The following is a 16,884-nucleotide window of genomic DNA, read 5'->3' as shown; positions in this document are numbered from 1 at the left end:
CATAGCGCGTGTGTGTGTGTGTGTGTGTTATGGTATGCAGCTCTGTGATATGCTTTGTTGTGTTTCGTGTGTGTGTTTCAAACCTCCATCGTTTGGAGGAATGTGGCTCAGTCCTGTTATCGTGGCAGATAGGGCATGGTGCCGGGGAAAGGGGTGGGGAGTTGGCACATTCCGGGCAGCGTGCCCGTGCATGCCGCATGGAGCTCCCAACAGCTCGACCAGTCGGTCAGCCCGACGAGCAACACACACTCCCATTAGCAATTAGCCTAACGATAGATGACGCTAATCATCTGGTTGGCCCGTTGTGACTCTCGTGTGTTTAAATGGATTCACCCCCCCCACTCCACACACACACACACATTTCAATTGAAACTATAAATTCATGAAGCCCATTTCATCAGAAGCAGTGAAGTAGGTCAGAGTGGACACGAGTCATATTGTCTCCATTCCACCATCGCACCGTGTCGCCGACTGACTGCTGCAAAACAAACGGGTTGTAATGCCTTATTCATGTCAAACTGGAGCCACTGTGACTATGGCTGTCAAACCGGAGTAGAATCAACACAGTCCTACTGTCAAGTTTGATTACCTGAAAATTAGACAAACACGCCCCACGTCGTTCCAGGTAATTTATCCCGAATGAGTCGGCTAAACTCTCATGTCATGGGTCCACGTTAAGTTAAATTCAGTCATAAACATAAGAATCTTTTTCACCTCAAACTATTTGGTTTGACGTGAAACCTGCAGACGGCCTGGAGACATTTGAATCCTTTTTGTCAACGAGATTAGAGACCTGGTATCTTCCCATTAAGAGATGACACTCAATTAGACATTGTAGTTGTTGTTGTTGATGTTGCTGCAGCTTGGACGCGTCATTTTAATAAGCCTGATCTCTCGTCGACCTCAGGGCCTGTGTCTGGAGATTGAGCAAACGCAGCACGCTTCTGATCCTACGGAACTACAACGATGGAGTCAGCTCTCCTCCAGGGCCCGTGAGGAGCTGGGCACACTGCAGTGCATCCTGGGTAGCATGAAGGACAATCAGGTAAAGTAGCTGCAGTCGGTGACATCAGAAACCTATGAGTGTGTTATTTCTTTTCTGCCTTTAATGTTCTTGATTCCTTTGTTTTAATGTTGTCAGGTGCGTTTGGGGGAAGTTGAACGTTGGTTGGATGCGGTTCAGGAACTGTTGTCTCGTGACGCCACGTCGTTGGGCGGCAAGGAGACTATCGAGGAAGAGCTTAACCAGTGCAAGGTTAGGGCCGGTGCATTTGAACACATTTTAACCTTCTAAGACATGATGGCCTCACCAGTTGAAAGTCCCTTCTACATTTGTTTATGTGAAAACTGCATTTGTTTGACTTCATTTGTCTTTCCTTCTGCTCACAAGGAGTACGTGAATGAGATGGAGTCAGTGGAGGGTTCGTTGAAGCAGATGGGGGAGAATGTGAGCGCCGTCCAGGGCGCTGCAGTCCCAGGACTAGCCAAGTGGGGGCAGGATAAGTTGGACGAGTGCCGCGGGAAATGGGACACGCTCGGCAAACAGGTGAGGAAGACCTTCTCTCATTCGCATCGCATTCCACGCAGGGATGAAATGATGCTTCCCACTTTGTGTGTATTTTTGTATTCTGGCATTCATTCGCATGAACACAGTGAGGTTTTGGTGTCTGGTTTTGCTCACAAAGCTTGTGTGTCCTTGCAGCTGCTCAAGCACCAGGAGCGTGTTGCAGAGAATCGGGAGAGGCAGGTGAATCTGAGGAAGGACTTGGCGGAGATGCAGGAATGGATGACCCAGGTCGATGAGGAGTTTCTCATGAGGGACTTTGAGTACAAGAGTCCCGAGGAGCTGGAAGCATCGCTGGAGGAGATGAAGGTGGGACTGGAGGCTCGGTTCTAACATAACAGGAAACATTCAGAAACCTTTTAAGAACCATAAGTCCATGAGCAGATTTTTAACTTCAAGGGTGGGGGCCTCATTCAGTTAATGTTGCCGCTTTCCGCTTACCTCTCACACAGAGGGCCAAAGAGGACGTGCTGCAGAAGGAGGTGAAGGTGAAGATCCTGAAGGACAGCATCAACTTGCTGGTGTCCAGAACATCGCCTCATGTCGGAAGTGGTTCGGAGGAGCTGACCTCTGAGCTGGAGGGAGTTCTCCGTAACTACCAAAAGCTCTGTGACCGCTTTAAGAGCAAGTGTCACACTCTGGAGGTAATGTGGGTGTGATAGTTTGGGGCTGTTTTTGGTCCATCATCCGTCAGAATGCGGGGGGAAAGGTCAAACATGAGCGGCACTTATGTTCATGGATCCATTGGTCACTATTCTCTCTTAGTCGGTAGAGTTTTTTTCCTAAAGTTCTTTAAGATTGTACACGAGGACGTGCTTGATACAGCTGTCCTTTTTTGTACTCTCATTTCTTCTGGCTCTGCACAACTTCATTTAAATGTCACTGACTTACTGACTGTTTATGTGCAGGAGGTTTGGTCGTGTTGGATGGAGTTGCTTCAGTACCTGGATATGGAGCAAGGTTGGCTCAACACGCTGGGGGCGAAGGTCCAAGCTTCTGAGAACATAGCAGAGAGCACCGAGGCCGTGACCGAAGCTCTGGAGGTACAAATGCAAACACACACACACACACACACTCACACACACGCTGTAATCACATTTGATTCATCTTTCATCTCATAGTTGACTATGGCTACAGCCCCATCCACAGAAAGTGAATAAGATGTGTGGTTCTTTCTTATAATGGAAATGAGTTTTGAAAAACATACTTGAACAACAAATTGTAATGTTGGATCAGCCATCCATCTTTGAATTTCTGTAGATTTGCATTTCTTCCATTTTCTTGTACCTTTTAGAGAAGCTGCTGCTCGATCCAATATAAAGCCGGGAATTTAGTTAGCCGAGTTAAACTCACCGCATGCTCACTAGATAATGCATTTAAAATTGCATTTGATGAATCAAACAAGGCATTTAATATTCCCACTCTGTTAATAACCTCATTGACTTTGCCTTCCAAATCCCTTCTGCTGTCCCTTGCTGTGTTTCTATATCTGTGGACTTGCCCTGTAGCATGACTGTCAAGCTCGCTTCACTCACAGTGCTGCTCCTGTAACATCGCATAGAGACGACGGGAAATGAAGACCCTTAAAGACAATGTTTCCCCTTCTCCTTCATCCTTTCTTCTAAACCTCCCTCCCAGTTTCACAAACAGAGGAGAGGGTGCTGTCGCTCTCTCTCTCTCTCTCTCTCTCTCTCTCTCTCTCTCTCTCTCCATTACCGCCGGTAAAGAAAATCTGATTTAATGAACCCTCTGAAAACATTGGATGTGTCGTCACTCCATGAGCTTCTCTCACTGCTTCATTTCTTTATCTTTTTCATTCTCTTTTGCCTCCATCCGACGCACCCAACGCTGCGATTTCTGCATCTGCACGCCATCTATTTATTCACTATTTTGGTACATAATTAATCTTTTTACACAAATCGTCTCTCTTTGTTACTTGGGCACATTTTTGGACCTGAGCAGGAGAGGAAGAAACTTAACTATAGGACTATAGGACTGTTCTATTTCTTCATTCACTCGCGCTCACTTCCCTCTTTGCTTGATTTTCATGATTCTTTGCTCCATCTCCATCTGGTCATTCCCCACCAGGGTTTGGAGGGTGCACTTCGGCACCCGGGGGACAACCGGACGCAAATCCGAGAGCTGGGTCAGACGCTGATAGACGGAGGCATACTGGACGAGCTCATCAGTGAGAAACTAGAGGCCTTCAATTCCCGCTACGAGCAACTCAACCACCAGGTCAGAGCGTTGAGCTTCGTGTGTAGGCAAACGTGTGGGTTTGGTGGTGTAGAGAGAAGGCATCCATTATGTGTTTTGTTTGAATTCCATCTCCAGTATATTTGGACCGGCATTTAATTTCACTGTAGGAATTTGGATTGAATGTCTCCTCTTCAAATATGAAAGTTTTATCATATTGATGGTAATATCAACGCATTGATATTTTAAAGACTTGAATTTCCCCTTAATTGCTTGAATTCCAAATTGACAAATTGAAACATTCAAACCCACAACTTAATGTACGTGTCCCCTTCCAGGCGGTCAACAGGCAGGTCGGCCTCGAGCAGCAGCTGCAGACTCTGAAGGAGAACGAACAGGCTCTCCAAAAGCTGCAGGAGTCTCTGAGCCAGCTGGACCAAACACTCACGTCCTACCTCACTGACCGCATCGACGCCATCCAGCTCTCACAGGAGGCACAGGTGCATTACATGTGCAGTGCACACACGGGTACCAGACAACACCGGAACCTCATAAATTATGTTACTTATGTTACTTGTAATCTCACTTGTCTGGGGCCCCTTTACCTCCCTTCACCTAGAGGTCTGTGAATAGTGGCAACATATTAATGAAAAGTGTTAATATTATTCACACGACACAGATATACCTAAATATACTTCATTCTTCAATCTAAACGGCTTCAGTAGGTGTGAGAAGGCGGTCTGTGTGTGTGTGCATACACTCACACCGTGTTGTTTGTTTCCCCTTGTTGTTCAGACCATCGGGGCAGAGATCGCAGCCCACGAGGTGACAGTGGAGGAGATGAGGAAGAGAAATGTGGCCAACTTGCCTCCCGTTGCCACTGATGGCAAGGCTGCGCGGGGTGGGACCATGCTGGACCATCTACAGGTAACACTGACCTCTCCTGGAGAACATGGGGCACTGCAGGAATTCACACTGGATGAATACTTTCAGGTTTAAAGCCGTGGAAAGACATGTGTTTTCTATCTAGTTATACATACGTGTTACTTTAAGCATCTCTCTCTTAACCCGCTGCAGAGGAAACTGAGAGAGATCTCTACAAAATACCAGCTGTTCCAGAAGCCAGCTAACTTTGAGCAGCGCATGTTGGACTGTAAGAGAGTCCTGGACGGTGCCAAGGCTGAGCTTCACATTCTGGATGTCACGGACGTGGACCCCGAAAAACTCCAGTCCCACCTCAGTGGTTGCATGGTGAGAGCCACAGCTTTCTCCAACTCTGTTATGAGCAAACACAAACGGTTCATTCATTGTAGATCTGTGGGAAGTTCATCTCGCCCTCGGCTCATTATGTTTTTTGTTTTTTTTATTACAGAAACTTTACAAGTTGTTAAGTGAGGTGAAACTGGAGGTGGAGACAGTGATAAAAACAGGTCGACAGATTGTGCAGAAACAGCAGACGGAGAACCCCAAGGCTATGGATGAACAGCTCACTGCTCTCAAACTGCTCTACAATGACCTGGGGGCACAGGTACCTTATTAGTTTATCTACTTCTTGTTCTGAATGCCACTCGTGTTGGATTATTATAATAGTCAATATTTCTGAGGGCCAATTCTAGAGACTTGATTGTTTTCCTCCTCTTTACAGGTAACGGAGGGCAAGCAGGACCTGGAAAAAGCTCTGTCTCTGTCTCAAAAGTTCCAGAAAGAGAGCGCCGCCCTGGAGGAGTGGCTGACCACCAACGAGGCCGAGCTGCAGCAGAAGAACAGCTGCGGAGACATGCCGGCTGACATTGATGCGGAGATCGCTTGGGCTAATGTGAGTACTCGACTCAACAGTATAAAAAATTAGGTCACGGGTTCACAGAAGAAAGATTTGTCAAATTTTCAATTTGGTTCTGCAGATCTACTTGTCTTTGGGTTGTAGAATGTGAAAGCAGTTGAAAATATGAATATTGACTTGACAGTGCCGAGGATGTGCTGCAGCGTGTGTTGGCTGTGGGATACGTCCTAGCAGCAGCAAGCTGATGTGACAATAATTAGGTCATCTGATGATTCCCGTAGATTGAATTTGTATGTACGGGTCCCTCCTGCAGGGTCTGCTGAAGGAGTCGGAGCGGCGTAAGGTGGAGCTGACCAGCTTGACGGAGACCAGCGCTGGTCTGCAGACTCTGGTGGAGGACAGCGAGGTTCCGTTGGAGGAGAAACTCGGTGGCATCAATGAGGCCTGGGGCCGTGTGCGCACCTGGACCGAGGACTGGCTCAGTGCCGTGCTGGTGAGTGCAGACATTTAAGGCTTAATAAATATATAGATGCTGTGTTCTTTATTTCACGAGTCAAAACTCTTACCTGCTTTTGGTAGTGTTATGCTTAAACAATGATTTTATTTTCACAAGTTTAAAATGAAATAAATCTAATTTTATGTAATTGAAATGAACCACGGCTAGTCTTGGGAGATGCATGTATTTTTGTCTTACTTGTTAGTAACGAGAATTATTTTTTTCAATTATGACTGAACTTAATTTTTTTTCGTATTTCAAAAAAGTTAATTGATTTTATATATATACCAGTCTGCGAATTGTAATTGCTTCTTGTAATTTTGAACTGGTGCCAGTCATAGAAATGTAATGAAGTAGTGAATGGGCCTTTTAACATCAATTCATGTTTTTAATTTCTAATGGAAACATTGATCCCTCTTGTTTCATATTGTGTGTGAGCAGAGTCACCAGAATGAAGTGGAAATCTTTGATGAGAACTTGGCTCATATCAGCACCTGGCTCTACCAGACACAGATCCACCTGGACGAGGCTGAGCGGCTCGGCCCAACAGAGAGGGAGAAGGTGGTACAGGTGAGGTAGCCTCTGTTTTCACATAATAATCAATGAAGGGAGGATACAGCACACTCTGTACATAGAAGATTGTTAGTGGTCGGAGGTTTTATAAATTATCTTTGCAAAGTGATTAGATTAGAAATCAAGGAAATTTGTGAAAATTGGCAGAGCTTTACTTTGACAAGCAGTATCTAACAGTAGTATTCCTTCATCTAACTTCATCTTTCATCAAGGAAATGTATTCTACAAGAATCCATCAAGAAAGCTGCCTCCTGTTACCTTGCAGTATGCAGATGTTTTATGTTCAATTTTCTTCATAAAAAGAGTATCAAGGCTATGATCAATCATTTTGAGATTTACCATTACCTGAGTTGGCCAGTGTTGCAGCAGAAGATAGGAATTTTCAAGGAATGCACATTTTGAAATTTACATTACAAAGTTATTTTAGCAACTTTATTAAAAGCTATTGAAGATGCCCAGTTTCACCATGCTTCAAAAAATGGAACGGAAAAAAGAGTGAAAGCTAGATGGTGCCAGATAGAGGTTTGTTGGAGTATAAAGGGAGGAGGAGAAACTCAGTCTTTTATGAAATAATGCCTCCTCCAGTTTTATTCAATTCTTTACACCTCCCTTCCTCTCCCGAGTACACAAAGGTCTCCACTAAATACCAGCGTGTGCATGGCCCTGCTAAACCTCCATCAACACACGGTGTGCCAAGCTTATCGTTCTGTGCCAAGGCTTCATGGCAGCGCCTTGTCTGTCCGCAGAGCATGCTAGAGGAGCTGGAGGACATCAGTCTGCGCGTGGACAATGTGAGGGACCAGGCCGTGATCCTGATGACCAGCAGGGGGCCCGCCTGCCGAGATGTGGTGGAGCCCAAACTGGCTGAACTCAACTGCAACTTCGACAAAGTCTCCCAACACATCAAAACTGCCAAGGTAAAGAAGCCTTGTATGGAAGCTAAAAAATGAAATAATGCAATATAAAACTTGTAGTACTGTCCAAAAAACCTCATCTCTATTTGTTTTTTTGCATTCAGATGATGACATGTCTGGAATCAGGGCGTGTTGAGTTCAACCAGCAGGCTCAGAAGGTACAGAGATCTCATCCAAACTCCCATCAGCCGTTTTTAAACCGAAGCACGCAGCCAGGTGGTTTGACTTATTTAGCTTGTTGTGAATCGAGGTCTGTTTCCGCTCTTTCTCGTCAGGTCATTTGCGGCCCCGAGAGTCCGAGTCGGACGCGGGTCGGCGTCGAGGTGATGGACCTTCAGGCGGAGCTCCAGGACACACTGAGGGCTCTGCAGCGCGACCCAACAGACGCCCTGGATGACGACGAGGTACACGGCCGGGCTGCCTTTTAATCTTTGTCGCTTTTTCATTTTGTTTACTGAAAATTAAAATATACTCCCCTTTAAAAATACTCATGCGATATGTACTCATACACAAGGCACGAGCAGCCAGGTAATGGCTTTGCTAAGCCCCACATGCCAAAGTCTTGTAAATAGTTCTAAGGGCACTCATATCTGTTGTCGGGCCAAGGTTTTTTGTCAAAGTTTGCCGTCTTCAGCAATTTTCCGCAGAAATTCCAAAAAATGGCCCCAGGCTGCCTATTATTCTCTTTCTGAAGTTCAATGTGATTTTCTACTTTGAACGTGCGAGGCTATATAAAGCTGCCACCGAATAAAACAAGCTTTGATTGGTGACTTTCAAAGCCTAACAAGTCCGGAATTCAATCTGTGTTATCAAGGTTTATGACGTAAAGCACACTGCCAGAGCACACCTGACCAGTCCTAAGCAAGGTCATTATCCCAGTCGGGAAACTCTTGGTGTGTTTCAAACAGTATTTTCCTGGTTTAGCACAGGAGCGCCTAAACGCGGATTTCAGTGTCTCGTGTGTAAGTTTAATTTTTTAACGGTAACTGAATAGATTAAGATCGCAGAGTAGTAGAATAAGCTATTTCTTGAACTCTTCATTTAACCTTTCTGTACCAGATGGATGAGGAGAAAGCCAGCGTGGAAGTATTGTTGAGAAGAGGAGACGAACTGCTGCAGCAAACTTCAGACGAAGGCCAGCGAGACGAGTTGAGGCTCCTGCTGCTGCGGCTGCAGAGCCAATATTCTGCTCACAGGGTGAGAAACGAAATATGCTGCGTCTTCTTTAAAACAGGTTTATATGGCAATGTTTTATCCTATTGTGTTTGCACTCCGGCGGTTTGGTCATTGTGTGTGTGTGTTCTTTTGCCTGTTTTAGGAAGTGAGGGTGCTACGACTCAGGCAGGCCGAAGTCTCTGCGGAGACGCCCGCTCACACCTTCACAAAGCAGATAAGAGCCGAAGTGAGGGAATCGCACATGGAGAAGCACATGGTCCGTACACTGACACGAACTAAGATGTTAACTTTTAGAACGTTCCCCAAATGTGACCCCAACGCCCCAAATGCGTTGCTGAGGTTTTCTTCCCCTCCTCCTTCGCCGCAGGAGATGTCTTCAGTGCAGCGTAGCGGACCCTCGCTGGGAAGCTCCGACTACCTGCTGGACATCAACAAAGTGCTCCTCGCCATGGCCGACAACGAGCTGCTCCTGAACTCCACTGAGCTCAGCGGTGGACTCTACGAAGACTTTTCTAGCCAGGAGGACACGCTGAGGGTGGGTCAGAAATATTCTCCTTCATATTGTATTGTTGTCGCTATTGTCTAACAGTGTTCACCAGAGGGAGGGAAAGTCACCATTTTTCTTTTAATAGAGGAAATAATTGACTAGAAAGCAGTGGCGCTGCACCTTGTAAACGAGCTTTCTCTGCTCCCACTCACTGTCACTCTCTCCTTTTACCCCCGTTTTACCTTTTGTCTTTTTCATAGAGCATCAAAGAGAGTCTAGAGCGCGTCGGTGAGCAGGTCGCGGGGATCCACGCGCGACAGCCCGACGTCGTCCGGGACGCTTCCCCTGCCGAGGTCGCCCAGATCGGAGACGCCCTCACGCAGCTCAACGCCGAGTGGGACCGCCTCAACCGCATGTACAACCACCGCAAAGGGTGCGCGCGCCAACCTCTGCACGCAGCACCCGTCACACGACACACTGTGCATGCACCCATCAAGTAGAAATATGCCGGAGAATCAAATTCGAACGAGTCGCCCACAGAAAAAACGTGCGACTCGGGAGATGCCGAGCCGCTCCCTCCAAGCGTGGTGGTGTGTGGATGTCGGGAAATTGGGGTCGAAGCTGCAGGGACAGCTGGATGCCAGCTGTCAGCTAGTCAGGAGACCGTGAGAACAGATAAAGAGACCAAGGCACAAAAGCTCGCCACACACACACACACACACACACTGACCTTGATTACTATCAAAACAAAGAAAACAAATCCTCTGGCATAAACCTGTGCTTATTCACGTCTACACTCACTCACTGACATGTGCTTACACACACACACACACACACACACACACACACACACTGGGTGACCTTGACTACCATCAACACAGTTCCTTTGGGGTAAACAGTCTTCATTTGCTGAGCACACAATGTGCAAACGCTGAGAATGAACTAATAAGCTAATTCTGAAGAGTGCACACTGATGTTAAAGCACTCTGTCTGCAATCACAATAACCTTTGGGCATCATTAAAAAAAATCTAAAGAATTGCGCGCATTTTGCAAAATTGGTTTTCCTCACCTTGTCTCTCTCATCAGATTTGTTGTGCTCCAAGCGTTGCTGTAGGAGGAAATAGCCCTCATGAAGACCATCAATGAGATAAATATCTGTTTTTTATATTAGGCAGTTTAAGTAATCGGCCCGTCTATGCTGATTTATTCAGCAGCGTCTGTGTGAACTTTTCTCTGCTGTCAGGGTTTCTTGATCGTCATGAGATTGTGTGATGTTTTAATCGAGGTCAACTGTGTCATTTTTCTGTATCATAACAAGAGCAAAAAAGTAAGGAAGATGCCTGTCATTGTTTATTTTAATTATACCCGCAGTTCTCAAAATCAAATTGGCTCGTAAACTTTAAAAACGGAATGCTTGAAATTGATGGAAATTTTCTTTAGTTTTTTAAATTTATTTACTAGAAATATTGTCCAATGCAAATGGTTCACATGTCAACCAATGCTTGCTGTATGTTTAGCTTTTATTTGTTGAGATTGACTTCAAGGGACGGTGTGTAACATTTCGGGGGATCCATAATCAGAAATGGAACTTGTTCTTAAAGTTACGGATTACCTGTGAGGAAAGTAAAAGGCTTTAACCACGTTTTGGCGGCTCATCTTCTTAGCAGTTTTCCATTGGTTGCAATCTGCAGCCACCGGCTTGATACCGATTTTCTGTTACACGTTTCCATTACACTCAAGAGAGGCCCGGTGCTTGTCCCTTTGTTGCAGGAGGTTTGACCGCGCCGTGGAGGAGTGGAGGCAGTTCCACTGCGACATGAACGACCTGAACCAGTGGCTGACTGATACGGAGATGCTGCTGTCACAGAGCGTTGGCCCTGATGGACAGCTGGACCTGAACTGTGCCAAACAACACCAAGAGGTCAGCGGGGAGTAATGGACGGTAGTTAACGTCCGCATATGTGTTTTCCCTTTTGTCATTATAACACTAACAAGTCAAATATAGACTGGTATCCCTTAGGTACCAAAGTTAGATTATTACGTTCCCTGGGTACAATAGTAAAGTGCTTGAAATACAAGCAGGTGTTTGGGAATGTTACAGATAATTGCATTTGGTTCCAGCAGGGGGGAAAATAAGCGCAATACCGTATCTAATAAAGAAACACCCTGCACATCAACCTATTCGTTAAGAACAGCGAGAGATGAACTGAAAAGTGAGATCAGGAGGGGCCTCTGTTTGAGCTTTGTTTGAATTGAGAGATCTAATTCAATTTCCAAGTGTGAGAATGAGGTTTTCTGAAGCCGCCGCCGGCGCCATTGCCAATAACGCTTTCATCGCTGTGATCTGCAAAGTGCGAGCCGCACCGTGTCCGTCGAGCTCTTTCGCGCGTTTCCACCGCCGCTGGGAGAGATGCGAGGGATCAAGTGGATGGGAATCGAGGGATCAATTGGCTTACTCGCCCTTTTGGCGGACTTAGCGCTCGCTCGCCCGTCTTTCGCCGTCTGTCTTGGCAAGTTAAATCTCTCTCGGTGGAAGTAAGGATTTAGCAGCTTCAATCTTGATGTGCCACAAATGATGACTTCGTGTCAATCCGAGATTTGCTTGAGGAGACAAACTTGAGCTGGAAGGATTTGGGCCGCAGTGTTTCGGATCAAGCCGATTCCACCTTTTTTAATATGTATTTGCGGTCATGCTGTCGTTCCTTTCATTTGAACGTATTTTAGGAGCTGGAGGAAGGTCTCGTCAGCCACCAGCCTGTCCTCGCTGAGCTGACGCGCAGCGGGGAACAGATAATTGGGCATCTGTCGTCCCCTGACGGATCCCTCCTCGAGGAGAAGCTCGACAGCCTCGCTCAGCGTTGGAGAGCTGTCAACCGCCATGTGCTTGAGAGACAGCGCAGGTAATGCACACTGGAGGAAAACACACAGGGTGTCACTTGCCATGTGGAACGAAAATACTGAGCGGACGAGGTCAAATGTGGATTTTCACACATATGATGAACATCATTGCTGCGCCTTGATTGTGGAACGTTTTGGTTTTACAGTATCATTTAGCAAAGAGGTCACTCTTCTTTGTTTCTTTATCAGTGTTCGGCAGGTTAACATTATCAGTGTGGCCAATCGGTCTGTAACAGTAATTTAAATGTAAATTTTAACAATAGGCCTGCAACTCGCAGGAAATGGAGATCCTAATCTGAGTGTGTGTGTGTGTTTTTGCAGGCTGGCCGGAGGAGACCAGGCCCTGTCAGACCTGGTGAGGCGAAGCGAGGCGCTGGCTGTGTGGTTGCAGCAGGCAGAGAACGCCGTCAGCTCCTTACCCGTCACTGCCGCCGACAGCGACCTCAGAGAACTCAAGGTACACCGAGGCCCAGACGTGCCCATGTTAGGGTGACGCATGGCAGCGCAAGGATTCTTTTATTTCCGCTCCGGGGCTGGAAGAATCAGCTATTTTCATGGTCTGTTTTTGTTCTTTTCCTCTCTGCCGTCATGTCGCTCCCTGTATCTCAATCTCAAGCAAAACCTGTCGAACCCAGTGAACAGACACATGTGTACTCGCATATTTTTTTTTTTGGGGCCTTCATCCCTTCTGGACAAAAAAAAACATGGACAAAAGTACAATGTGAGATGTAACGAGACGTTATGGAGCAACTCTTATGTTCCAATGCTCACCTTTTTACAGGTTCACACTCTGATTTCTCTTCCTTTCGTCTGCATTGGTGCTTTGTCCCCCTGGCAGGTCCTTGCCGAGGAAATGGATGCACATAATGAACGCCTCGGATGGCTTAACAAGCATGCGCCTCAGATCCTGACCGGTCCGAGTGTGAGCCCTCAGAGCAGAGACCAGCATGTTGGTAGACTAAGAGCCATCAACCTCAGCTGGAGCAAGGTGCTAACTCTCTTTTACTTCTATTTTTCTGCCATTGTCTTCCAAGTTTCCGAGGCAATCTTGTTAAACATTGCGATACTGTAAAATGTACCATTTTTTTCAACATTGCAACACGTCCTGTCCGTTATCCCACTCACCCTCTGTCCTCGGCAGGTGACCCATGAGTTGTTGGACAAAGTCGGGGAGGTGGAGACCAAACTGCGAAGTCACGCCCAGTTCCAGGACAGGATGAACAGGCTCACTGATTGGGTCGTCGTCACACACCAGACCATCATCACCAGAGGCTTGAGCCATGGCCAAGCACAGGTAGGTTTTCTGAATGCATCATAAGGACCAAGAGACCTAACATCATTGGGAAATCTGTGTTGTTGTTTTTTACACAGACATAAATGCCTAAAATGATTTCTTACCTGATGTAGGATCTGGAAGCCTCCATGAGGGACAGGAAGAAAGACCTGGAGGACCTGTTGGCTCATTCTATAGAGCTACAGCGACAACAGCAGCTGCTGCCTCAGGAAAAGGTCCCAGTTTCCATAGCGATACAATTTAATAATGACATACTGTTAATTGTTACATAGAGTTATGCCACATTGCTTGTTAAAATGCCACAAGTTTAATTGGCTTTCCTATTAAACGCTGATACAGTCTCTTTTTCCTGTTGTTGATCATTAGTCTTTAATTGTACATTCCCATCTACGGTTCATGCTTATAGGGTGAAGTAGAGCAGCTGGCAGGCGATTGGAAAGCTCTGGATTGTCGACTGAGGGAAACTCTCCAAGCACCCGTCTCTCCGTGGACACAGCAACAACATTTCGTCCAGCACCAGCAGCCTGGTAAAGATATATAGGGTTGCACTTAATTAAACTCATTTTTAATTCCTCTCATTTCTTCATCCACCGCTCTATATTCATATATTGTCACTGGTACAGGTATGAAAAAATATAAACATGTAAGTACTCAGCTGGCAGATTTGAAATTCGATATAGGCTTGGCTTAATCCGGTGCATGGAAATGCAGGAACGAGGTGAGAAAACAAGCCCTGATGCCCCATTCATCATGATTTAGTGGGATGCCACAGTCCTCTGGGAGCCATTTGACAGCAGCACCTCCTCTCGCTCTTGTATGTCCGTTGCATAATTTCCTCTGTAAAAGAAGCCCGACATGTTAACATTTCCTGCCTGTTTTTTCGTCGCGGCTCCAGTGTCCCCTGTCCCCTCGGCCGTGCAGATGGCCAGCCTGGTCAGCGAGGACCCTCACCACCAAACCCCGCACACGCCCGAGTCTGTGGCGCCCACCGACCTCAACGAGACCGCCACCGAGCTGGCGAACTGGCTTGTACTCATCACTCAGATGCTCAAGTCTAACATTGTAACCGTGGGGGACACGGAGGAGATCAGGACAACGATGGGACGTCTTCAGGTAAGCCGCGCGGAGCTGAGAAGACGTAAAAAAAAAAGTTGTGTGGCAAACATTTGTGAGTCGAACAGTACGTGTTTCTTTTTTTGTAAAAAACTGACCCGTCAATTGCGATCCGGTTTCCTGAAAGTATGTTGTGTGACGGTGAGTGTTTTTTTGTGCCTCTTTCTCGGCAGGTGACAAAGAGGGACCTGGAACAGCGTCACCCCCAGCTGCAGGACATATTCACCCTGGCGCAGAACATAAAGAACAAGACGTCCAATCTGGACGTTCGCACATCAATCACCGAAAAACGTACGCAGAAAGCCGTTTAAAACACGGCCGCTGCTTTAAAGAAAACCTTTTCTTTATATATAAATACAATGGCTCATTTGACAGGTGGTACTATTACTATGATTTTGTCACTGTGTCTGTCTCCAGTGGAGCGGGTACGCAGCCAGTGGGACAGCACCCAGCATGGTGTCGAGGCTCGTCTTCAGCAGCTGGATAACATGATTGGCCACAGCAACCAGTGGGAGGAGCAAAGGAAGGAGGTGAACGCTGTGATTGGGCACAATGAAGGACGATTCCACAACCTTCTGCAGCAGTCTGGCGATCCCCTGACTAAACAGCTTGCTGACAACAAGGTCAGGGACAAGTGAAACTAATAGACTTTCTTTCCACGTCCTCCGGGTGTCTGTCCTTCCGTCGGTCATTCACGGTAGACTAGAAATACACTCCGGGGGAATCTGTCCGCTCACTTTCCTAATGGAGAGAAAAATCTCTATGCTAACCAAACTTTATTTCATTTTAAGTATCAGAGGTCCTTTAATGACTGTAAGTCTGTGCAAGGGGGGAATGAATAAATCACCTCTCTGCAGTATAACTTTGAACCTTAATAACACCACGTAATCCATCATTTTAATATGACGAAGACTCGTGTGAGAGCTTCTGCAAACAAAGGACGAGTGTCTCATGCATTACAAGAACCAGGCACTAGAGGGCAACTGAGTTTTAGAGAATCCAGCAGGACAAACAGACTCCTCCTGGTTTATGTGCTTTTGTAACGATGAGTAATTGTCCATTTACGATAGTGAAGTGTACCTTTTTGTTAAAAGACCAGGAGCCTGGGGGTCAAATATGGATGACCTTTTTGCTCATGCTGAAGTAATAATGCCCTCATGAATAACAGTTGTGTCTCGTGTAACCTGCTTGATTAAGTAGAGGTTAAAAACCCAAAGTCAGATTGCTGAGCGGTAGAATAACAAATGCCTTTGTGTCTTTGGTCCCTGAAGTCTAATTTGATATTCGTGAAGTGTGTACAAGAGGTCGTTAATAACTTATATGATACCTGGCAAAAAATAATGAGCCTCCACGGCCCTCCACAGTGACACATAATTGTCAAGTGGCATTTGTCCCTATTTCCGCCGCGATGATGCTAATGCCAATCGTGTTGATTGTGCCACAGGCGTTCCTCCAAGACCTGGGCCGAGGCCAAGCTGCGGTCGTGGCCTTCAACGAGCTCTCCAATCAGCTTCTGCGGGAGTATTCCATCGACGACACCAGGAGGATCAAAGAGGTCACCGACAAGCACAGCGCTGCCTGGAACGGCATCAACAACAGGTGCACGCACGCACGCACGCACGCACGCACACGCACACACCCGCCCGTCTACCTGTGCATACGCTTTGATTGTGCCACAGGAGGGCCTTAAACGCTCTGCCTGCTTCGGTGGATAAACTCCAGAATCGTTTCGCACGTGAAGTGACGCGTTCGACCCGCCGTATTTGATACGCAGGGCGAGTGACCGCCACGCCCATCTGGACTCTGAGCTGAAGGGTCTGCAGATGTCTCTCCGGGAGCTCGAGTCCTTCCTCAAATGGCTCCAAGAGGCGGAAACCACGGTCAACGTGCTGGCCGACGCCTCCCAGAGGGAAGACCTGTCGCAGGAGTCCGCCCACGTGAAAGAGCTGAGGCGACAACTGGAGGTAGGGCCATAAACAGGTGGAGAAACTTTGTGTGTGTGTGTGTGTGTGTGTGGAATCTATGGTAAGGCCTATTATCTCAGTGTCAGCCTCCATTAGCGCATCCTTCACCAATAAGACAGAGGTGCGTGTGTGCATCCATGTGTAAGTGGCTGATTTAAGGTGTGTGTGTGTGTGTGTGTGACTCCGGGCAGGCAGAGGGCATGTGAGTGCTTGTATGCATTGAGTGCTGCTCATTGATCCTCTTGCCCCGTGCTGCTCAGGAATTCAGTGTGCGCGAGTTTGCACACGTTTTTTTGTGCGTTCTCTCTCCAGCTTGTCATTTGCTCAGACCTCCCTTCAGGGATCTGTTGACACACATCGTCTTATGCTTTATGTAACGTTTTTTTTTAATCCCCAAATTGCTCCTTCTCACCCATGCAACGGATGAA

At 46.8% G+C, this 16,884-nt stretch overlaps 1 protein-coding gene across 1 annotated transcript in view; it reads left to right on the top strand.

Moving 5' to 3' along the window:
• Positions 1-16,884, top strand: part of utrn (utrophin) — a 126,976-nt gene that overhangs the window by 27,957 nt on the left and 82,135 nt on the right. Inside the window, exons 23-55 of the mRNA XM_037450241.2 lie at positions 908-1,045; positions 1,142-1,255; positions 1,391-1,546; positions 1,703-1,873; positions 2,017-2,208; positions 2,473-2,607; positions 3,653-3,802; positions 4,099-4,260; positions 4,556-4,687; positions 4,838-5,011; positions 5,133-5,288; positions 5,406-5,576; positions 5,854-6,033; positions 6,478-6,606; positions 7,356-7,526; positions 7,628-7,681; positions 7,799-7,927; positions 8,583-8,720; positions 8,842-8,955; positions 9,067-9,234; positions 9,447-9,619; positions 10,958-11,108; positions 11,912-12,087; positions 12,407-12,542; positions 12,924-13,073; positions 13,227-13,379; positions 13,493-13,594; positions 13,786-13,906; positions 14,275-14,492; positions 14,666-14,783; positions 14,910-15,115; positions 15,937-16,091; positions 16,267-16,456. Coding sequence (XP_037306138.2) covers positions 908-1,045; positions 1,142-1,255; positions 1,391-1,546; positions 1,703-1,873; positions 2,017-2,208; positions 2,473-2,607; positions 3,653-3,802; positions 4,099-4,260; positions 4,556-4,687; positions 4,838-5,011; positions 5,133-5,288; positions 5,406-5,576; positions 5,854-6,033; positions 6,478-6,606; positions 7,356-7,526; positions 7,628-7,681; positions 7,799-7,927; positions 8,583-8,720; positions 8,842-8,955; positions 9,067-9,234; positions 9,447-9,619; positions 10,958-11,108; positions 11,912-12,087; positions 12,407-12,542; positions 12,924-13,073; positions 13,227-13,379; positions 13,493-13,594; positions 13,786-13,906; positions 14,275-14,492; positions 14,666-14,783; positions 14,910-15,115; positions 15,937-16,091; positions 16,267-16,456 — 4,983 coding nt within the window. The remainder of the gene's footprint in view (positions 1-907; positions 1,046-1,141; positions 1,256-1,390; positions 1,547-1,702; positions 1,874-2,016; positions 2,209-2,472; positions 2,608-3,652; positions 3,803-4,098; positions 4,261-4,555; positions 4,688-4,837; positions 5,012-5,132; positions 5,289-5,405; positions 5,577-5,853; positions 6,034-6,477; positions 6,607-7,355; positions 7,527-7,627; positions 7,682-7,798; positions 7,928-8,582; positions 8,721-8,841; positions 8,956-9,066; positions 9,235-9,446; positions 9,620-10,957; positions 11,109-11,911; positions 12,088-12,406; positions 12,543-12,923; positions 13,074-13,226; positions 13,380-13,492; positions 13,595-13,785; positions 13,907-14,274; positions 14,493-14,665; positions 14,784-14,909; positions 15,116-15,936; positions 16,092-16,266; positions 16,457-16,884) is intronic.

The sequence above is a fragment of the Pungitius pungitius genome, chromosome 20 (assembly GCF_949316345.1).
Source record: "Pungitius pungitius chromosome 20, fPunPun2.1, whole genome shotgun sequence".
NCBI lineage: Eukaryota > Metazoa > Chordata > Actinopteri > Perciformes > Gasterosteidae > Pungitius > Pungitius pungitius.
The sequence above is the reverse complement of the archived record's forward strand: the minus strand, read 5'-3'. Positions and strand labels throughout refer to the sequence as shown.